Source organism: Mus caroli, chromosome 15 (assembly GCF_900094665.2).
Source record: "Mus caroli chromosome 15, CAROLI_EIJ_v1.1, whole genome shotgun sequence".
Taxonomy (NCBI): domain Eukaryota; kingdom Metazoa; phylum Chordata; class Mammalia; order Rodentia; family Muridae; genus Mus; species Mus caroli.
The window spans coordinates 73,431,020-73,454,072 of record NC_034584.1 but is presented as its reverse complement, the minus strand read 5'-3'; the positions used below and the strand labels follow the sequence as shown (position 1 = coordinate 73,454,072).

The 23,053-nt window shown below is 53.1% G+C and overlaps 1 protein-coding gene across 6 annotated transcripts in view; it reads left to right on the top strand.

Annotated features, from left to right (window-relative positions):
• LOC110310208 (casein kinase I) overlaps positions 1-23,053 on the top strand; it is a 37,889-nt gene that overhangs the window by 3,523 nt on the left and 11,313 nt on the right. The window contains exons 1-4 of one of the 6 annotated variants that reach the window (XM_021182950.2): positions 10,031-10,161; positions 13,246-13,329; positions 21,862-21,972; positions 22,135-22,283. In XM_021182950.2, coding sequence (XP_021038609.1) covers positions 13,254-13,329; positions 21,862-21,972; positions 22,135-22,283 — 336 coding nt within the window. In that variant the 5' untranslated portion in view covers positions 10,031-10,161; positions 13,246-13,253. Of the gene's footprint in view, positions 1-10,030; positions 10,162-10,567; positions 12,437-12,461; positions 13,071-13,241; positions 13,330-21,861; positions 21,973-22,134; positions 22,284-23,053 lie in introns of those variants that run through there. The other 5 variants (XM_029470017.1, XM_021182951.2, XM_029470018.1 and 2 more) reach the window with 5 other exon arrangements.

Genomic DNA, 23,053 nt, shown 5'->3' with positions numbered 1-23,053 from the left:
GCCAAGCTGGGTTTTTAGTTTTTGAGACATAGTCAATGCTTGACTCGAGCTGAGGATGCTGTTGAACTTCTGATCCTCCTGTGTTGGGAAGGCAGGCCTGTGCTACCACGCCTGGTGTATGTAGTATTGGGGCTTGAGGCCAGACCTTCCTGTATGCTGACAAGCACCCTACCTACCACGTGAACTCCATCCCCAATCTGAAATTTACTCTTGTGCTGGGAATCGAACCCAGGGACTTGGTGTTGCTAAACAGGTGCCTTAGCATGGAGGATATCCAGCTTTCAAAGCAGTGCCAGGAATAGGGACATTGTCATCTTACAGATAGGAAACTAAGGCACAGAATAGTGGGCTAACCCAGAGCACAGCCAGGATCCAAAGCCAGGCCATCGAGTACCAGCGTGGTCCTCTTTCTATGCTGGTTGCCTCTTCTAGGAGAGTGTTTTACCTGCATGTGTGTTTGTGCACTACATGTATACCCGATATTGGCAGAGGCCGCAAGAGGGCATCAGAACTCCTGGACCTGGTGGGTGATGGCCACCTGCCTAATGGAGGTGCTGGGAACCAAACCCTGGCCCTTTGTCAGAGCAGTGAGTGTTTTAACCATTGAACCTTCTCTGTAGCGGTTTTCAAAACATTTGGTTGTTTAATATGTGTGTATGTGTGTGAATGCCACAACATATATGTGGAGATCAGAAGACAACTTGTAGAGTTAATTCATTCCTTGCAGAGATGGGACTCAAAGAGTCAGACTTTTTACCCCCGGGGTCATCTCACCGCCAGGCTATTTCTGAGACAGGAAACTAAGGTTAGAATGATCCTTTAATCCCAGTCTCCCAGCATGACCTGGAATAGCCAGTGAAGGATTTGTGTCCACACATACATGTGGCCTACTTGTCTGCCCGGTGAAAGTACCTTGAGCATGAATTTTATATATATGCATATTTATTTATTTATTTGTTTGTTTGTTTTTGTTTTGAGACAGGGTTGATATTTTTTATATACATGCTCACAGTTTATGAGTTCTGCCAGGCTGGTGAATGTACTATAAATATTACAATAGAATACATACAGTCTGGAGAGATGGCTTTGTTGGTGAACTGATCGCCATGTGAACGTGAGGTCTGAGTTTAAGCCCCAGGACTCACAGGGGAAAGTCAGGCGCAGCTGCTGTCATCTCTATGTCCAGTGCCGGGGAGGCAGATCCTTAGGGCGTGCTGGCCAGTCACTCTAGACAAACTGGAGAATTCTAGGTTCACTGACAGATACCGTGTCAACATTAAGGTGGTAAGGTGGTGTCCAAAAGGAGATGGATCTCAGCAGAGGCAGTAAGGCCAGCCTGGGAAGAAAAGAAGAGAAAAGAAAAGACATACTAAAACTAACAAGGCAGACGGTGATGGAGGAAGAGCAGTGTCAGCCCCTGGCCTCCACTTGAACGCACACTCAAGGGAACATGTCCCTGCATGCACATGTAAATACGTAACATCTAGAAGACCAAGCTGGAAGCCGAATAAGAGCTCAAGTTGTGGTTTCTTTATCTACCTATGCTCACCGGTTCTTGCTAGGCGCAAAGGCTCAGCCATGGACACAGCTAATTTTGTAGTGTTTGTGTGTGTGTGGTTCTTGTTGTATTTTTTGTTTTTGCGATAGCGTCTTACTATGTAGTTATACAGACCAGATTTGCTCGGGACTCATCTTCCCTGGTTTTGCCTTCTGAGAGATGGGCTTCAAGGCATGCGCCACACTCAAAGGATACAGCTATCTGAGTGGCCACCCAGCATCCCTGGGGAGTGGACTTGTGGTGTCCTTAAGCAAGAGGGCACTTTTGAGTGGGGACCTCAGGTACCAGGAGTAAGTATCATGGAAACAGAAGCAAGTATCACGGAAACAGAAGCAGAGCATGCTCCAAGATGGGTATATAAGCCCCCTGGGCTTTCACAGAGTTTCTGAAGGTAGGCACTGAGATTCTCATGAGCTCCGTGAGCCTTGAATTTCTCCCTGTACATAAGTAGGGACTCTTGTCTCTCATGAGCTTGTCCTTCCACTCAGAGGACAGCTGCAGAATTAAACCAAATGCCTGAGAAATGTCCAGGGGGCAGCCAGGCATATTGTCTATCCCATACACACCCCCTCTGGCACTCCCCCTGCCTCTCTTCCCTAACCCTAATCTGCACACAAGGTTCAAAACTGTCCCAAGCAATCTAGTAGAGGCTTCCCTCAGACTCCTGGGGTTGTTGGAGTGTGTGACCGTCTGTGTGAGAGTGGCTCTTGCTTCCCAGGAGTGGGGAATGGCTGAAGTAGCGTGCTTGCTGGGTTTATCCAGATTCCTAGCTCCTCTGCCTCTCAAATCCTATCTTCTTCCACTGAGCGAGCTCCCTCCTACCGCACTGCCAATTCTCTGATTCTCTGTAGACACGGTTTAAGGGGGCAATCTGGCTGTGGGAACAAGTCAGAGCTGTATTTGGACAATGCTCCATTGCAGGTTAAGAGTAAACAGGGCTGGATATGATGGTACACCCACAGTTTGGACACTCAGGAGCCTGGGGAGCGGTGTCCTTGAGTCTAGGACCATGAGACTAGTCTGGGCACTGGGGTGTAGCACAGTGGTGGTACTAACCTGGTGGGACGGTGGGTGACATGGATTGCCCTGGGGACAGAGCAAGAGAGTGAGTCCTCTCTAGAATGTTCTCTTGCTACTCTTTGCCCATCTTTCTTATATGATGAGCCCTGTGGTTGAGTCTGGGTAGACAGGTTGGAGTGGACCTCTCAGGTCCCCTCAAAGGAGCTGGCATCAGGAAGTGTTTGTGGACAGGCATGTGGCATGGCCAGAACACGAGCCAATGAGTCACCAAGCTGAGGAAGAGGAGAAATCCTTCTTCATTCTCATCCCAAGCCCCAGATAATAAGTGGTTGTGAGTCCCTGGAAGGGAGATCCTCGCTTCCCAGAGAGAAGAAGAGGAGGCATGTGGACAGCGACAACCTTACAAGCAAGGGGCAGACATCACTTTTTATGGGTTAGAGGGCTGGGGCGGTGAGGAGGCAGGGCCGAGCCAAGGGAAGGGTGAAGGGCCTTTGGGGTATGTGGAAGATGTTAGAATTTCTTGTGGTGAGTACTCCTGGCCCCTCTAGAAACTGATGGCCTAAAGGAGTCCCAGAGCTGCTTGGTAAGGTTTGCTCACTTCTGGCACAGCGCAGCAGACTGACAGAGAGCCACCGGGAGAAGGGGAGAGCTACCGGGTAGTGTGTGTACGAATACACGGACACACACACTTCTATGCATATAAATGTGCCCTCAAAGGCCAGAGGTACCAGATTCCAGGAGCTAGAGTTAGAGACAGTTGTGAACCATCCGACGCGGATGCTGGGAGCTGAGCTCTGTCTGGACTGAGTTCTGAGAAGAGCTGCTGCGTGTACCACTGAGCCATCTCTCCAGCCCCAAGGTTTCTCTCTCTTGCAGCTTATGTTCAAGGACATGCAGAACAGTCTTTCCCACTGCCTCAGTAGTGTGAAGAAAATAAAGCAGGCTTTCTTGTAAAGGACAGAGAAGAAGCCCACTTGTGACTGACCATGTGGCTGGGGGCTGGAGAGAGAGCTCAACAGTCAAGCACTTATGTTCATGCCGAGGACCCGGGTTCAGTACTCAGTGTCCACATGGTGGTTCACAACCATGCAGGCACATACATGCAGGCAAGACACTCATAGACATAAAATGAATATATCTTAAAGAAAAAAAAAGTCTCTATTGATGCAGGCCTGGATTCCTGGGTACTCAAGAGACAAAGAGGATTGCAAATTCAAGGCCAGCCTGGGCAACTTAGTGGGATTCTATCTCAAGACAAAAGGTGAAAAGAGGTTCAGACTAGCTTTGTGAGGCCCTAGGTTCAACTCCACAGTACCAGAGGTGGGTGAAAGGAAAGTCTTTAAGAAGTGACTTGAGAGCCGGGCATGGTGGCGCACGCCTTTAATCCCAGCACTTGGGAGGCAGAGGTAGGCAGATTTCTGAGTTCGAGGCCAGCCTGGTCTACAGAGTGAGTTCCAGGAGAGCCAGGGCTACACAGAGAAACTCTGTCTCGAAAAACCAAAGAAACAAAACAAAGAAGAAGTGGCTTGAGCCATCGGTAGAGGCAGCCATTGAAGAGTCTGGGGCAGGTCACTCTGAGGTACACAGAAACCATTAGGTGAGGTATGGAACTCGGCCTAAGGTACCTAGGAGCCAGATCACCATGACCCTGAGCAAGCGTGGACGGATTTCTTTTTCATTTTGAGGTGGTGGTGGTTTGAGATAGGGGTTCTCTGGCTGTCCTGGAACTCACATGTAGACCAGGCTGGCCCCAAATTCAGAGCTTTCCCCCTGCCTCTACCTTCTCAGTGCTGGGATCAAAGACGTGTGCCACTGCTCCTCGGCTGCGTGTGTGGCTTTCATCAGTAGGTATATTGGGAGCTGAGGACAAGGTGTTAGTGTCTATCTGGCTACTGGAGTGTCCAGGTAAAGCAGAGGCTGGTGGCAGGATTCAGCAGAGTGGGAACAGAGAAAAGAGAGAAGGACTCCCTTGTGAGTAGGAGGTGGCAGGATGCAAGCCCTTCCAACGGAGCCCAGGCTCCTGTATCCCCAGGGAATTCCCCAACATGGAAGCCTGGATCTGGAACACAGAGGAGGTTCCCATCCAGCCCCACCCCAGGGCACAGGGCAGGGAGACAGAAAACCTAGGCAGGTCATCTCGCTTGCCTCCCAGAGAGAGGCTTGAACAATGCAAGATTCCACTGAAGTCCAGAGATTAGATGGGACTCAAACCTATGCCTCCTGCAGCCAGGCCTCCTGGCTCTAAAGGAGGAGCTGCTGTCAGGGGCCTGAGCTGGTTGGCTTATTACCAGCAGCCTGCTAGAAGAAAGACCCATCCTCTGCCTGTCCTTGACTGGAAGAACACGCACGCACACACACGGAGGGGGAGGGGGAGGGGGAGAAGAGAGAACCTCGTGGAACATCTAGGGACCAGGCTGGCAAATCCCTGGGAGAACACTTCTCCGAGCACAGGTGAGTGAGATACACTTCACCGATATAGTGCACAGTACTAAAGGAACCCTCATTAAGAGACCCTGACTAGCTGAGCATGGTGGCCCATGCCTTTAATCCCAGCACTCGGGAGGCAGAGGCAGGCGAATTTCTGAGTTTGAGGCCAGCCTGGTTTACAAAGTGAGTTCCAGGAGAGTCAGGGCCATACAGAGAAACCCTGTCTCGAAAAACCAAAGCAAAAAACAAACAAACAAACAAAAAAACAAAAACTTAAGTCAACTTTCCTAAGAGCAGGAAAATTACCTACAACTGCTTCCTACTCAGACCTTCTTCTGAACAAAGATGTTTTTGTGGCTTTGTTTGTACTTGAGACAGGGTTTCTCTGTATAGCCCTGTATGTCCTGGAACTCACTCTGTAGACCAAGCTGACCTTGAACTCAGAGATCTGCCTGCCTCTGCCTCCAGAGTGTTAGGCTCTAGGTGTGTTCCCCACACAGCCTATTTATGGATCTGCATCATACTGCACTTTTACAAATGGAGCCTGGAGGCTTTAAGGAAGTTGCCTAGGATTGTCCGGTTAGAAAGCAGAAGACTCAGCATTTGAACACAGCTTCCTTCTTTTGTTGTTGCTTTAAGAACTTATTTTTTTTTTTAAAGATTTATTTATTATATGTAAGTACACTGTAGCTGTCTTCAGACACTCCAGAAGAGGGAGTCAGATCTTGTTACGGATGGTTGTGAGCCACCATGTGGTTGCTGGGATTTGAACTCCTGACCTTTGGAAGAGCAGTCGGGTGCTCTTACCCACTGAGCCATCTCACCAGCCCGAAGAACTTATTTTTAATTTTTAGTTGTGTGTGTGTGTGTGTGTGTGTAGGGTGGTTATGTGCCCAGAGTACACATGCCCGCGGAGGCCAGAAGAGGTATTGAATCCCCTGGCTGAAGTTACAGGTGACTGTGGGCTTCCCACAGAAGCCATTGGTATGAGCTCTTAACTGCTGACCCATCTCTCCAGTCAGTCTCTTGGTGGTGGTGGTGTTGTTTGAGACGGGGGTCTCCACACGTAACCCTGCCTGTTCTGGGACTTGCTGTGTAGATCAGGCTGGCTTCAAACTCACTCCTTTCTCTGTCTGAACTGCTGGGAAACCCGAGCTTTACTGCACCCAAGCCCAGAAGCCAGCCTCTTAAAGTCACGAGGACTCCTGGTTCCAGCTCCCCAGCCTCCTTGGACATCAGCCTGGAGGGGTGGAAGTCAGTGGAGGGAAGGAAGGGAGCCTCTGGTTGGCACTCCACAGTTCTCTGACTGGGAGACCAGACTTTTAAAATATTTATTATTACTATCGTTGTTGTTGTTGCTGTTATTGGTTTTTTGAGACAGTTTTTTTTTTTCTTTTCTGGATGTCCTGGAACTCCCTCTGTAGACTTCAGGCTGGCTTTGAGGTTAGCAATTTCACCTGCCTTTGCCTCCAGAGTACTGGGATTAAAGGTATTTATTCACCACCCCAACTGTCTAAAATACTTATTTTTAATTTAAACGTGTTTATGTTTATGAGGGCTGGAGACACGGCTCTGGTGGTCCTGACATTTATTTATTGTGCGCGTGCCATGGCAGGCAGAGAGAGGATGCATTGCTGAAATCAGCTCTCTCCTACCAGTCGGGTCCCAGGAAGCAGGTTGTCAGGCTCAGGGGCAAGGGCTCGTACCACCTCCCCGGCTCTGGAGTTGCCAGGATAGTTTATGGGATAGTTTGGAGCAGGAGCTAGAAAGAGGGTACCAAGGGCTTAGTTCCTCACAAGCCTGGGTGAGGAAACTTTCTATAAGGTCACTCTCTGCTCTGGGGATGGGTGCATTTCATGAGTCGGCAGTGTGGTCTGTTGCTAGGGCCTGACAACAGGGGATAGCGAGCGCTGCTTCATGTTTGAATGAAGGGAGGGGGGGGAGAGGCAGAAGCCTCTTTGCTGTCCATTTTTCCATCAGCTATTTATTAAACGCATACCAGGTGCCAGACACTATTATAGATATTCACAGCACAGTGGAGGCCAAAATAGCATCAACTCCCCACTTTCATGGACCGAAGTCCTCTAAGTGGGAGACGGAAGATAAACAACAAACACACCCAGGGTGTGTTATAGCACTGAGTGTTTGTGGGCGACAGAGTGCAGGAGTCTGGGCTCCCCGATGGATTTTATACAACTGACTTTAAATTTTGTTTGATGCTACGTGGGTGGGGCTGCATTGGTGCCACGGAGCCCATGTAGAGGTCAGAGGACAACCCTGAGAAATGAGTCTTCTCCTATCTTCATATGGATTCTGAGGCTTTTTTCATCAATCAGCCATCATGGCAGGCCAGCAATAGGATTGTTAAGTCAGGAGACAGGGAAGCCTTCTCTTGAAGGCCTGAGAATGGAGGGGCCCCAGCACCCCCTGAAGAGCATGGGGAACATGTAGCTCTCAGGAAAGTGTACCAGGCAGTTGAATGGCCAGGGCCAGGGCCAGGTCAGGAGGTCATAACAGAGAAGCACCCAGATCATCAAGAGAATCATAGGGACATGCAAGGGAAGGTCATTTTTAGGACCAACCTGAACACTTGGTAAGTCCAAATGTCCATAGTCAAGAGCCCTGGACTCATCTGCACTGTGCTGGGTGTCTAAGGCTGTGCCTGAGCCCCTAGGCCAGTGCTCTAGAGGACCCAGGGGTCAGGAGGGGTATGAAAGTAAGAAATGGTACAAGTGTTCAGCTCAGAAATGAGCAGGGGGCGGGAGAGGGGGGAATCTGCTCCTGACCACTTAGAACTGTCAAAAGCTGGTGTGGCCCCTGGTGAGCTGGGTTTGTCTGCCTGCATCTTGTGGGTGAGCAGAGGGTGGCCCCGGGAGAGATGCCATCTAGCTACACCTCTGGGCTTGAAAGCTGGAAGTTGAGGAGGGGAGGATCTTTGCGGGGGAGCTGAAGGCGGAGGAGCCCTTGGCGGTTAGAATGAGGCAGGATTTCTGCTTGGGATAAGTCTCCCTCCTTTCCTCCCTCTCCTCCACTGGGTTTTGCGTCACGGCTGTTTCCCCTTAGAGCTCAGCTGCAAAGCTCTGTAGAGGGCTCACAGCTTGGACTCATGAGGGTGTAGGAAGGAAGAGGCTCGGGCAACAGGCAGCTGTGTGGGGAGCCTCCTTCCAAGGGGGGTAGATCTGGGAGAGGGAGTCTAGGAAGGTCCAGCCACCCTGTACTCCTCTGAAGGTCTGGGGTATGTGTGTGTGTGTTAGAACTAGGGACTTTTAAGACCAGCTACCCCTCGATACCCAGCAGAGAGTCTATAGCTGGAGGGTGTGGGACTGGGAGAGGCTGCAAGTCCTGAAATGGAGGGCAGGTGACAGGATGAGGAGGGAAGCTGGGACAGTGGACTCCAGACAGAAGATTTGTTCCAAAGGATCTGCGATGACCAAGAAGGGGAGGAGAGTGGCTTTAGGCAGTGCTGGCTGAGTTCCATCTCCAGACAGGTTCACCCTTGATCCAGACCCCTGAGTGAGGGCTAAGGTACCTCCAATTCCCTTTCTGGAAACCACATGGTGAACATCAGCTCTGGCTGCTGTCCTCACTGGAGAGGGTTAAACGAGCTGAATGCCTCTCCTGGCGCTGCAGCAGAACAGGCCTACATTTGGAAAGCTGGGCCCAGGTTGGAAGGTTTGGGTGGTAACATTGCTAGGAGGACACTGATGCTTGCTGTGTTCTGTTCAGTCTTGCCAAGGCCCCACAGCCTGGGCTCTGACCACTGAGGCTGACTGCTGTCCAGACCAGCTGCCTCTGGTGAGGATTTGTGCCCTGCGTGGCCAAGGCTTCACGAGAGAATGCGGGTCTGTCATACAAAATCTGCCAATTGTGAATCAGTTGACAAACGCAAAGCCAAAAAGCACCAAGCAGGCCGTGCTCAGTCCACCATCTGGGCAAAGAGAGCCAGTTGCCGGATTTACCATCACAGACGCCTCTGGAGACAGCTCCTCCTCATTCTGCTGGTCTTCTGATCGGCATCCCCAGGTCCACCAGATGAACATGGCCATCTTGCTGGGCTGTGTGGGCCTGGGCAGACCTTTTGCCCTCTCTGGGCCACAGTATCCTGCCCTCCTGCCTTGTGACAGGACCTGGTCTATAGGTCTCCCAGCAATCTCCTCAGCTTCGGGGAGAAGATGCAGTTATTATGAAGTGACTCTTTCTGAGATGTGCTTCCGGGGTGATCAGAGGTACTATGTCCACAGTAACAGTTGTGTGTGTGTGTGTGGTGTAGAGAGAGACTGTAGGTGTGTCATAAGTTGGAGCTTTGCATGACCCACTGTAAATATCATCATTTTAATAGCCTTGTGCTGGGACCTTCCATGGCGGAGCTGGAAGCTGATGGGAAGCCTTCATTAACTCTCCCATGACCTGGAAAGGCTATGGTCCTTCTTCCTCGTTTGCAGTTAAGGAAACCCAGGCATTGTCTGGGGGATGACTTTGTTGAATGAGCACCTCTGGGTCCCTGACTCACGTGTGAGTTCTTGGTGAGAGGCAGGGGGCTTAATGGGTGAAACTACGTTGGAATCTGAGGGACTGTCACAGTGGATCTGAATGGCAGAGAGGATAGAGCAAAGAAAAGTGTCTGCCTGGAGTTTTCTCTGACCACACATCCTTGGTCCTTGTCCACGCCCCTCAGTCCCTATGCTTTATTCCCAAAGCCCCTGGCCAGTGGTCAGCCTTCAGGCTACGGAGCTCTAAATCTCTTTTGCAGTGCCAGGAGTCTCAGCTGATTCTCTCGGGGGTCCCCGCAGCTTTGGCTGGAGATAGGGCAAGAAGGCCGGAGTATAGGAAATCTTAGTTTTGTGTGCCCCTTCACCCAGGGTGGCAGCGTCAGAACACGCTCTCCGGGGGCTGCGGGCCCTTTAAATCCTCCGGGGCGGCGGCGGCGGGCGGGGGATGACATCAGCGGGCGGGCCCGGGGCTCAATGGGAACCGCGGGGACGCGCGCGCGGGCAGGGAGCGCGCGAGCCGGCGGCGGGGGCGGGCGGCGGGAGGCGGCGGAGCGCGGAGCCTGAGCCCGGCCGGGCCGAGCGCAGCGCAGCGGGCCGGGGAGAGGCTGGCGCGCCCGCGGCCCGGCGAATCCTCTGGCATCCGCCCCGGCGGGCCGCCCCGGCGCGGTGAGCATCGGGGGCCGGGGAAGCGGGGTTCCCTCCGCCTCTTTGTGTTTTCTTTTTGCGCGAGCGCGGGGCGGACACGCGCGTCCGCGCAGGGCTGGGGGCGCCGCCCGTGAGGACAAAGGCGCGGCCGGGGACGCGGAGGGGACGGGCGCTTCGCAGGCCTCCGGGTGCACGGAGGCGGCCCCGGGTTGGGGCGGGGGACCTGCGGCAGGGGCCTGGCTGGGGTCCCGGGGGCGCTCGGGTTCCGGGCCGGCCTCGGCCCCTCCTCTGTGCCCTGGGCTCCGGGTCACCGAGGCCGTTCTCGCGTAGGGTGGGGGCGCGCGGGGGTCCTAAGTGATGGGGTGCGTGGTCACCCGGGCCACCGGCTTTGTTTTCCTTTGTGGCGAGAAGAAGGGAGGGGGTTATTTATCGCTTGGATTCTCATTGCGGTGTGCGAGACAGCCTTGTGCTACAAGCCTCTGAAAGCTGGGTGCCTGGGCGCCTCAGAGGCAGGGCTGCGACTTAGGCCACCCCCTCCCCCTACTTTGTCCAGAGTTTTCCCACATATTTCTTAGCATAACCTCCCCCTGGAAAGGGGGTCTAGAGAGAGAGAGAAGGGGGTGCAGTTCCAATGAATACTTGCGTTTGGGACGCCTTTCCTAGGTTTAGGGCATTCCTTCAGTTTTTATTCTACTGATTAATTGACCAGGGTCTTGGCCCTGTGGAAGGTGGGTGGTGTGTGTGTCAGGAGGTGTGTGTGTGTGGCGGGGNGACACGGGACTGCCCATGTGCCCAGCTGCTTGTAGTTGTAATTTTTCTAACCAGCTGAGAAGTCTTGACTCCTCATGGCCACCCCCCCTTTTTTTTTTTAACTTTGTTTATTCCCCTCCCCCACCCCTCCCGTAAGGGACAGAGTGAAGAATTGGAAGGCTACTCTGATTCCCTGAAGAAGCCCCCACCCCAAAGTCGATTTCTTGGGGTGGTAGTGGAGGGGGGCTTTTAAGTGGAGGAGGGCTGGGACATGCTAGACTCCAGGGCTCTGGTCTCCAGGGTGGGGAGACCCTGGCGTTGGTGGGGTCCTTCAGGGTTGGTGATTGTGCAGAGAGCCGTGAGTGGAGAGGGGCTTGGGGGGGTCATGTGCAGTGTATTTATGTAAGACTCCCAGACAGAGGGCACTGGTATTTATATAACCTGGCGTGGGTATTTATGTAATATAGGATGCAGTATATTTATGTTCCTTTCCTAACCTGTGGCTTTCCCAGATGCCATGTATGGTCTCTGAGTCGGTATTAGTGGAAACCCGGCTTTGGGGAGGGGTGTTTGTGAGTACACAGCCAGCCCCCCCTTTCCTGTAGGGATCCTTAGTGTGAGCCTCTACTCCCATGTTCCCCTTGGCGGGTGCCCTTAACAAGCTGGACCATGTGTGGACCTGTGGTGCCAGGCTGGTGGGTTTTCTGCAGATATGCAGTCCTGTTCTTGGCAACCAGGGCAACTCAGCCATGTGGGCAAAGACCCATGATGGGAGAGCCCAGAGTTTGGCTGGCACCCAGCGGCAGCCACTTCCTTGTGGCTAGTAGAAGGACAGTGGTGGCTCTCGGAGAGCTAGTACTAGGCTAGGGTGTCTCTCCTGGCTTGGCTCTCTCGGCTCTTGGGCTGATGGAGGAGCCCTAGTGAATCTCTCCTGGTTTCCTTCCAGGCCTGGTATCTGGGGGCAGGCTTGGCACAGGGAAAGGGGCAGCACCCCTTACCCCCAAGCAAGCCAGCAGTCACTCTGTCTCACTGAAGGGTTTTACTTCTCAAGCCTGGAGTGAAATAAGTTCTGGGTAGGAGGCCACCAGGTGGGCCAGCTGGACCCCTGTTTGGTCCTAGGTGAGATTTCTGCCATTGGCTAGCTTCTGTGGGAATGGTAGCAAGGCCACTCCGGGCTCGGGTTCCCATCTATCTGCCAAAGGAGTGTCCTCTTGTTCCTCACACCAGCTCATGTGTAACCAAGCAGAGGCACCAAGTCTCCCTGTCTCATAGTTTACTATTCCCTGCCTCCCCATTCCCCAGCAGCCCAAACCTGCCCCCATTCATTGAGTCTTCTGTTTTGCTAGCCTGGAACACAGGTACCCAGACCTCTACCAGGCCAGTACAAGGGATCCCTGCCATGGTCCAATCCTTGTTATCCATGGGCTCGGGGGCCTCCGCCTCATCTGAGGAAGGAGCAGGCTATGCAGCTTAGACCCACAGGGACGGGACCTGTCTCAGGAAGCCCTTCCTCCCAGTCTTCAAGGAAGTCTCCCTGAGAGTCCGCGTAAGATGTGTGTGCAGAAAGGCCTGAGAAGTGGTTCTCTGTGGCCTGGGTAGAGCCTGGGAGGCCCTGGGAGGTACCTTACCTTGCCTCTCTCAGTGGGGATCAGGTCCTCTCATGTGAGGCCTATTGGAACTGGCCAGCTTAGCCCTCTATAAGCAGCCCAGAGGCAAGGATAGAGGTGGGCAGCCTGTGTCAGGAGTCTCATGGTGCCAAGGAGCTCTGCGGAGCTCTTCCCTTTATCCTGGAGGTTGCAACTTGCTGATGGGCTATTATAGCTTTCAAGATGGCCAAATTCTGTGGACCCCGTTCCTCCCATTTCTATCAGATTCCTGGGATCCAGGACGTCCCTGGGATATTTATTTTAAGTGTCTCCAGAGTGTATGCAGAGTGTAAAGCATTTTGGAGAGAGAGACTTTTGGCCTTTTCACCTCTAAGGATGGGTGGAGATTCACTGCTGAGCACAAGACACTAGACATGGCCCTTCCCTGTTGTTTACCCTTTGTCCTTGATTTAGGGCCTTAGCCCATCGTAGCCCATCGGGTCTGCTCGGCGTTCCCTTCCTGGGCCTTGGCTCAGAGCCCATCTTTTCTGAACTAAGTGAAACTTGTTCTAAACCTGCCTCGGCCGTGCCCAGGTGTGTGGGCATGAGGACTACCTGACACCTGACTGCCCTTGAGCTAAGTGAAGCCAGATTGCTTCCCAGACAGTGGGAGGGAGGAGGAGCCTGCCAGCCCTGGTGGAGGAAGGGTCTGGGCCCTCTGCTGCTGGAGGTCCTGTCTCTGACCTGTTTCTGCTTCTCCCGCAGCAAGGTTGAAGCATGGAGCTGCGTGTGGGAAATAAGTATCGCCTGGGCCGAAAGATCGGCAGTGGCTCCTTTGGAGACATCTACCTGGGTAAGTAGCTGGGCCTCCAACTGTGGCCCTTTGGGGCGGCTCTGGGATGATGAGGAGGGGAGAACCTGGGATCTAGGAGCAGGACTTTGCTCTGGTCGCCTGACATGGCTTACAAGCCTCCAGGGTCATCCCGGATCCAGAAGGAAGCTCAGGTGGTCTGGGGGGGAATGTCTTCTTTCACAGCTGGGCAGGCCAGGGCTCAGGAGGCTGCAAGAGCAGAGGAGATATATTTAGCAGGCTTCCAGCTGCCGCTGACCTGGGTCTCCATGGGGCATGGGAAAGCCCTGGTTGGGTTGGCACCCCCAGCCCTTGGGTCCTGGCAGAAGGATACTGATGGATAGAAAATGTTTTGGCTGTCCTGGACCCCTGGGGAGGCTCCCCGGAAGTCCAGGCTTCTCCCTTAGATGTGGCTTTCTGGAATGCAGCCTGGGCCTCCTTTGGAATGACAGAGGAAGGATCTCATCGCTCTGGGAGCTCCCTGTCCCTGGATGTGTCCCTGATGTCATTTTAGGCAGATTGCTGGCATCTTAGCGCCCCCCCCCCCCATCCCCCTCCAGTGTCGCCTTCCTAGCCTGGCCGGCCATGCGCCATTTTGAGTGTTGTCAGCCTGGAGGGGAGAGTTTGCTTGGTAACTGCACAGATGGAGTTTTGCGTCTTGGAGTTGCTCGTGTGGTGGCAAGCCTCCTAGGTCATCCTTGGTGCTGCCCTGTGTCCTCAGGAGTAGGGCCTAGCTGTCTCTTGTTTTCCTCCTTAGAGAACGAAGATGAATCATTCTGCCCTGGGCAGAGGAAAGGGACATATCAGGACACTGACACTGTAGTCATTAGTCAGTTTGGTCAAGGGCTTCTTTTCCCTGGTGCTCAGAGCCTCTGTCCACTGTCAAGTATGAATTCTGCCATCCAGCAAACCTCGGGGCAGTGGGTAGGGCATACAGAGGCCTTCTTAGCTTTAACCTACAAGCCCCTTTCTGAACATTGTCACCCTCAAGGCAGCCCCCGTGTCCGGTTCTCGGTGCTCCCCATTTCCTGTGTGACCCAGGCTGTCCCTTTCTACTGATGGCAGAAGGCTAAGGTGGCTGCCAGGGATTGCTCTAGTTGGGGCCGCCTCAGCCCCACAGCCTCACTGAGTAGGGGTAGAAGAGAAAATGGGAGACAGACATCCCTGGATTCTAGACTTTATCTCGGGCAGCTGCCCTGGGACCTCAGTGTCCCCCATCTGTGTCCCCAGATGACCCGAGCACTGTTGCAGGACACAAATGAAACAGCCGTGAAGTAGTTTTGTACTTGGCGTCAGGTGCGCTGTAAGCAGCTTGCTGTTTCTCTATGGGGTGTGGTGGTGTGTGCCTGCAGATGGAGCTACTCGGGAGGCTGAGGCAGGAGGATTGCTCAAGCCCAGGAGTTAATGGCTAAGTCATTGTAAAGTAGTGGGATAACTGTTCAAAGAATAAGTTACAAGAAATCACAGTGCCTCTGGGTCTTGTCATTCCTTTCAGTAGGAGCTAATGTAAAGAATTTTGGGTCTGCCCCTCAACCCCACCCCAGGGCCCAGAATGTGGCCCGTCCAGAGTGGATATCCAGTGAAGGCTTGAGAAGCAAATAGCAAGGAAATGGGGGGGGGGGCGTCGTAGCCTGTAAAGACCTCTGTGTGGTAGGGAAGGAGAGAGCAGGGACTTGGGAACTGGGTGGGCCAGTTTCTGCACACAGTGCTCCTAAGTGACCTGAGCTATCCTATCTCTCTATCTGAGCCTAGCACAAGTGTAAGGAAAGTGTGTGTGTGTGTGTGTGTGTGCGTGTGTGTGTGTGTGTGTGTGCGTGTGTGTGTGTGTGTGTGTGCGTGTATGTGTGTGTGTGCGCGCGTGTATGTGTGCGTGTGTGTGCATGTGTGCGTGTGCGCGCGCAGCTCTTGACACACTCAGGCACCTGTCTGAAAGAGACCACCCGGTGCTGGCCCCTCTTCTGCAGAAGGGATCCGAAAGCTTGCAGAAGGAGAGGCACAGCCCAAGGTCACTCACAGAGGCCAGTGTCCCTTGTTCCTGAGGTCTGCCTCCCGGGGGGGGGGGGGAGGACTTCCTGTTTATCTGTGGTCTCTATGATGCTAACTCCCTGGTCCAGATTTACTCCAGTTTTGTGTCAGCTCTGGAATGAATTGACCCTGGGTCTTTCCTTTTGCTGGCTGGAAGCTCTGGTTCCCTGCCAGCCTTGACTTCCCCATCCATCCCCAGCGTTGTGAGAAGTAGGGCTGGCCGCCCTGCGTGAACCCCTTGCCTTGCCTGTGTGGGGACAGAGGTGACCGGCCTCGCTGGCACGCTTTGTTCAGAGTGCCGGCCACATTCTCATCATGGTGTTGGGCCAGGGCCTGCCTCCAGATGGCCTCTACAGGTGGGGCCAGGCTGGGCTTCCACATCTAGCTTTCCAGGACTGACCTCGAGGAAGTCTTGGAATGAGAGCTTTGTGGAGTGGTTGTGAGCCCCTCAGCCCCCCTTCCTGTCCCTCTGTCTCCTTCCCTTTAGGGTCTAAGGTGCATCCTGTGAGAGCTCTTTAGGTCTGTTCAAATGGAGGGAGCCTCTGAGCTTCAACCCTCCAGGGGTAGGGAGCGGGTGGTTATAGAGAGGATCGTTAGTTTGTTTGAGACAGGGTCTCACTGAGTAGTCCTGGCTGGCCTGGAACTCACTCTATAGACCAGGGTGGCCTTGAATTCAGAGATCCAACTGTCTCTGCCTCCCCTGTTCTGGGATTAAAGGTGTGTGTTACCACGCACAGACTTCAGCCTTTCGATATAGATGTCAAAGTTGCTGCTGCTCTTGGTGCTAGGGTGGATGGGCTCAGCACAGCCCTTCCCGAGTCTCTGTCTGCATAGGTGGCCACAGCTAGCCAAAGGGGCTGCTCAGCCTCACACTTTCTCCATGTCCAGCACTGTTTTGGGGACCAGTCGGCTCCTCCATTTTGGTGCAGTGTGAAACTGTGAGCCAAGAAACAGGCCATTCTTTCTCGCTTCCAAGTCCACGCATATGTCCCCACCTCAGCGAGGCACCCACACCTGCCGTTTGCCTCTGTGGTTGCCCTTTTCTCTGTCACCCCCAACAGAAGGTGGACAGAGCTTTGGGAAGACCCTGGCAGACCCAGTGCGGCCTGCAGCCTATGTGAATAGTGCGCTTGGGAACTGGGAGGGAGGAAGTGACAGGCGTTGGGAGGGCAGAGGCGTTGGGAGACTGTTGTAATCCTGGCTCTGCTCCAGTCAGTTCTGTCTGGCCCAGGCCAGCCTCTTAGCCTCACTGCACCTTTTCTTAGTGCTTGGCAGGATTAGGGGAAGTCAGAGAGAGGCTGGCTACCTCCCGATAGGAATCAGACTGCCAAAGGCCTGTCGGTGTGGCAGCGGATGGGGACGGAGCAGTGGCCCTTGTCTGGGGGTCAGAAGGCTTTGCCTAATCACTTAGGTCCCAGGCCGCTGGCTTGGGAAGTTGTGTGGCATATGGTCATCCGACCTTTGTGTTGGGTTTTCCCTGTGTCAAATAGAGACTGCCTGTAACACTGGCAGAGTGGCCTCAATTCAAAGGACTGAAGAATCCCGCCTCTGCTCTCTGTGTCTGCTGAGTCATCAGTGACCCTAGGGGTCATCCCTGCACTCTGCCTGGCCGTGGCACCCTGCTGTGGCCGCCCAGGCTTTCCTTTACTCTCCAAGTCCCCTCCATCCCTTTCTTACACACTGTTGATTGTTAGCGAGAGAGGGGGTGACTTTTGTCTCTGGGGGGGCATTTGGCAACTTCTGAAGACACTTCTGGTTATGACAACATGAGGTGTCCGGTGGGTGCGCCCATGGCGTCCAGTGGGTAGAGGCCAAGGATGTTGCCAGACCCCGGACAGTTCAGAAAGAGTTGTCGAACCTCAGATGAGCCAGGGCGGTCAGGGACTGAGAACTCTGTCACCACATCACATCATTCCATCTCTGGCCGGGACACGTCACTCATCGGCTCTCCCAGTGGACTGCTTGCAGTGCGCTGGGGTTCAGCTGAGCAGCTCTCTGTCATGAACAGCCCCAGAAGCTCAGCTCAGCTAGCAGTTTGCAGCAGGCATCTGGCCTCAGAAGTAGGAGATCAGAACCATCTCTAATGGAGAGGGATTGAGGAAAACTCCCAGCATCAACGCTGGCTTCTGTATAGATGTATACATAAGTGCACGTACATATACACACAATGATGATGATGACGACGACGACGATGATGATGATGATGCCACCGCCATGTTGTCCCATGGCTAGGAGATGGTAGGATCAGCAGCTTGGCTCTATGGCAGACAGGCTCATGGTATACAGGCAGATTGGCTTCAAACTCACTGTCCTCCAGTCTCAGCCTCCAAAGTGCTGGGATTATAAGTATCACAGTCACATTCACTGCATTCTCCTGCTTTTGATGCCCATGGCAAGGGAGGGAACCACAGGACTCCAGGTCACTCTAGGTCCTTTTTTTGTGCCATATCCTATGAGCCCCCCAGATGGATCAATGATTGTCGATGTGTTCAAAGCATGGGAGCTGGGAGGAAAATGAAGGGCTTGCCCCACAAACCTGAGTGCCTGGGCAAGCCTGTGCCCTGCTCACACACAGCTTTTAAAAAAAAAAAGAAGCTGGGCCTGGAGGATCAAACTTGTAATCCCAGCACTGGGGATGCAGAGGCAGAGATGGGACCTCTGGGGCCTGCTGACCAGTGAGTCTAGCTGATTGGACAAGCTCCAAGTTCAGTGAGAGACCCTGTCTCCAAAGATTTACTCTTTATTTTGTGTGTGGGTGTGTTTTGCCTGCCCGTGTGTCATGCCCTGTGTGTGTGTGCTGTGCTTATGTTAGATTTCCTGGAGCTGAAGTGTCCGGTGGTTGCGAACTGCCACATGGGCGCTGGGAACCAAACCAGGGACCTCTGGAAGAGCAGCTGAGCCATCTTTCCGGCCTCTGTCTTAAAAAATGAGGCAGAGAGTAGTTGAGGAAAACTTCTCGACACCTCTGGCACACACACACACAATAATAATAGTAAAAATAAACTTTTTTGTTTGTTTTATTTGTTTTTGAGACAGGGTTTCTATGTATAGCCCTGGCTGTCCTGGAACTCACTCTGTAGACCAAGCTAGCCTTGAACTCAGAAATCCACCTGCCTCTGCCTCCCGAGTGCTGGGATTAAAGGCACACATGTGCTATCACTGCCTAGCAAACTTTGAAAATTTAAAGTAGTTTGCAAACCAGTCCCCAATTGCTCCCTGAATTTAGTCATCTGATCTGATTTTCTTTTAGGTAGCTCAGAAATCAGCACATTTGCAAACGTTAGGATAGCGTAAGTAAAAGAAGGCAGAAGAGCAGATAACGAGTGCTTTTATGTCACTACGTGTCCAGACTTGGCAAGACCAAGCAGAAAGTGGTTGTGATCACTAGGGGCTGGGGGAAGGAAGAGGGGACAGTTGCTAAAGGGAATAGGCCTTTGAGGCTGTGGTGGATGCCTTTCTCAGATTGTCTGTGAGCCGGATCGGACAACCCCATGGACATCTAAACAATAACCCAGTTTCGAAGTGCCCGTCTCTTAGTTTACATAGTTTACAAGAGCACGCCAGTAAAAAGCGATACGTGATAAGGTATCTGTGGCGTGCCTTCCCAGTCGGCCATTCCTGTTCTTCACGCAGCTGCAGCACAGACGCTTCCCCATCTGAAAGAGTGCAGAGTACAGGTCTGTGCTTTGTCCTTTTCACTTCCTGTGCCTTGGAGATCTTCCACCGCTACCCAGAGTGAGCTTCCTCCTCCCCGCACCATTGTGCTCTGTTACGGATCAGCTAGTCTTTATTTAGCCGGTCCTGAAAGACGGACGTGTGGGTGGCTCCCAAGCCTTTACTTACTGCAAACGCTCTACTGTGGACAGCCTCGGCCAGGCTCTTACACCACACAAGGCTGCTGGCTAGTGGGGCTGGAAAGATGGCAGAGGTAGGTGAATCTCTTTAGTTCCAGGTCAGGCAGGCTACATAGTGAGGCCCTGCTTTAAAAAAAAAAGTGCTAGGTGGTGGTACATGTCTTTAAGTCCAGCAGTTGGCTCTCTGAGTTTGAGGCCATCCTGGTCTACAAAGAGTTCAGAACAGCCAGGGCTGCACAGAGAAACTCTGTACAAAGAAAGAAAAATAACAACAAAAATAAATAAAAAAGAAAATGAGTTTATACTGCTCTTGCAGAGGACTTGCCTGGGTTTAACTCTCGGTTCCCAGTAAAAGATAGTTAAGGAATGTCGACCCATCTCCTAAGGTAGAGGTGCTGGTCACAGCCGGGCGGTAGAAAGTCACCTCCATAGCTGTGCAGGGAGAAGAGCCCAGTGGCCTTAGCCTGACCTGAGAGAAACATAGGCAGTGTGGGACTTGTGGCTGCGCTTGACGAAACCATCTTCAGGGTCTGTCTGTCTGTCTTTTGTGTCTGGAGGAGGCTGCTCTCTCCCCTGTGGGGGCTGTCAGCTCACATCTTCCATCCCATTTCCTGTCAGGTCTTTCCTGTCCACTAGCTGTTTGCCTGTGATAAGAATTGTGTGTTTTTCTTTCAACCTTATTTCTTGTGCTTTGGCCAGCATGAATGTTTTTGAAGGAGAGGGAACCTTTGACATGTTCCCCCTTATCCTTATTAGTATGTGTGTATGCTTGTGTGTGTGTGTGTGTGTGTGTGTGTGTGTGTGTGTGTGTGTGTGTGTGTGTGTGTGTGTGTGTGTGTGTGTGTGTGTGTGTGTAGGTCAGAGGATAACTTCTTGAGGTAGTTCTTTCCTTCTGTGTAGCTTCTGGGTATTGAACTCAGGTCATCAGGCTGGGCAGCAATCACCTTTACCTTCTGAGCCAGCTTGCCATCTCCTTGAGCAACACCTCCCCTCTCCCACCCGGATACACACACACACATGCGTGCGCGCACGCACACATACCACACAGACACCCTTATACCCTTCTCTCTCCCTGTGTCTGTCTGTCTGTCTGTCTGTCTCTCAGAAAATATTAACATAGGTGCTTGAAGGGTTTGTTCGTTTTTACATTTTAATTTATTTGGTGTGTGACGTATGAGTGGAGGCCAATTATCTCCATCTGAGACAGGACGTTAGCAAGTTCCAGGCCAGCCTGGGCTACATGGTGAGGACTCAGCAAGTGTGTAGTTGTGTGGCCCTTACTGCAACACCGTCCTCTCCTCAGCTAAGTCTCAAACGTCCATCACTTCCAAGAGCAGCTCCTGCCTCTGGCCCCCAGCCTGCTGCAACTCCAGACCTGCTTCCAGCCTCTGCTTGCCTTTTGTCCCTCTCCTCCCCGACCCTGTCCTCTCCTCCACACAGCCTCTAGGAACTACAGTTCTCTCAGCTTCTACAATGACTCACCAGTTAAGAGCACTGGCTGTTCTTCCAAAGGACCAGGGTTCGGTTCCCAGCACCCACAAGGCAGCTTGCACCTGTCTGTGACTTTAGTTCTAGGATATCTGACATCCTCACAAACAGGAACAAGCAGGCAAATCACTAATGGGCATAGGATAGAAATAACTAAATCATAAAAAACAAAACCAAAACAAAACCAAAAACCAACCAACGAACCTACTTCTGACCCATCCTCTTCCTCCCTTCCAAACAGTGTCACACTCTATAGCCTAGGCTAGAAATCATTATGTAGCCCAGGCTGGCCTGAAATTCATGTGTAAACTTAGGTGACCTTGAACTCAGGAAGTTCTCTTGCTTCGATTCCCTCCATGTTAGGATTGCAGGTATGTGCAGTGCCCAGGTTCTCTTGTGACTCCTGGAGCCAGGGCCCCAGGCTGAGAGCCAGGCCTTGGAGTGTGTAATTTCTGAGTTAGAACATCTTGCTTCCAGCTGTGAGAAACTGGGAGTGTGTGTGTGTGTTGGGGGGGAGCAGAGATGCAGACAGGCCCCTCGTGCCCAGACTCAGACGCTCAGAGAGCTGACTCCACGCTCCGTCTCTCCCTCGAGCCTGTATCTCATGTGTGTAATGAGGTTGAGAACCGGATCGGAACGCCCTGGGGTCGACTCTGGGGCTACCTTTGCGGCAGAGTGAGGGATTGGTTATTAGGCCCATTCCTTACTGCGCTACCCCACACTTGGCAGTTGTCGTGGGGCATCCCTGCCCCCTACAGCCCCCAGTGGGCCCCTGACCATTCTTCTCTGTGACCCTTCAGAGCCAACACACCCACTGACCCGCCAGTCACTAGGATTAAGTTCAGTTCGTCGTGGTCCATCCCCCACAGGTGTCAGTCTGTCTGGGTGCACCTGACCTGTGGCCTCTAAGCCTCTTAGGGTGTGTCATCTCCTTCCTTCCACATACTTGCCGTAGGCTGCTCAGGGGGCCTCTGGAGTGCCCACCCACCCACACACTCCCTGGTTCCTCTGTGACCAGCAACTCCTGGCTTCTTTCCAGTCTCATTGAGAGCTACTGATTCCCCAAACAGCCTCAGGCCTGAGTTACAGCAACCTCAAATGCTGACTGGATTGGCACCGTGGTCTCCTGAGACTGACCCTTGTCCTTTACCTCCTCTGACTCGGGCAGGTGCCAACATTGCCTCTGGTGAGGAAGTAGCCATCAAGCTCGAATGTGTGAAGACGAAGCATCCCCAGCTCCACATCGAGAGCAAGTTCTACAAGATGATGCAGGGCGGAGGTGAGGCAGGGATGGTGCTGGGGGTGGGGGGGAACGATGAATGAAGGACAGGAAGGAGCCCAAGGCTGGGGTGTCGGGGGGGGGGGCTGGTGGTTCGGGTGGCGAGCAGGAGAACATGCGTGGGAGTGACCACCTCTGACCAAGTCTCTCTCCCGGGCCCAGTGGGGATTCCGTCCATCAAGTGGTGCGGGGCTGAAGGAGACTATAACGTGATGGTCATGGAGCTGCTGGGGCCCAGCCTGGAGGACCTCTTCAACTTCTGTTCCCGGAAGTTCAGCCTCAAGACGGTGCTGTTGCTGGCTGACCAGATGGTGAGTCCCCATCCCTTTCGTTGTTCAGGTGACTCTCAGGTGACTTCTCCTGCCCTGTGAGCCTCTCTCTAGTCTCTCAACCGGGACGGCGCTGGGCCCTGCATACCAACCCTGAGTCCCACCTCCCAAGCTTGGGCCTGTTCCAGGGACCAGGAGACACTGAGGACCCATTGTGAAACCCAGAGGGTGCAGATTGCAAGCTGCTCTCTTTGCTCTTACTGTGATAATGCACGGGACCAGAAGCAGCTTATGGAGGAAGTATTGATTTGGGCTGAGGGTTCCAGAGAGGGAGCCCATAATAGTGGGGAAGGTCTGGTGGAGGGGCAGGGAGCAGAGAGGAAGCTGAAAGTGGGGGGAGACATTCACTTCTCAAAGCCACCCCCCCACACACACACACAGATACAGACTTCCTCCACCAAGGCTGCCCCTCTCCATAACCTCTCCAGTGTCACCCATTAGAAACCCAGTGTTTAAGTGTCTGAGCCTCAGGAAGACATTGCTCATTTAAACCACCTTACCTGGCGAGTCACCCTCCTGGGAAGCTGGCAGCTGCCAACCCTCCCGGTTATCACTGCCTGACCCGAGCGAGGGGAATGACTGAGTCCCCTGAGTTTCAGCCACCTGGCTTGCATCGCATCACGAGCATTGAGTCGGGTGCCTGGGCCAGAGCAGGTGTCAGTCAGGTACTCTCAGAAAGGCAAAAGCAAGCCACTCTGTGTGTGTCCACCCCATCTTAGTTAGGGTTACGGGTGCTGTGAGGAAACACCCTG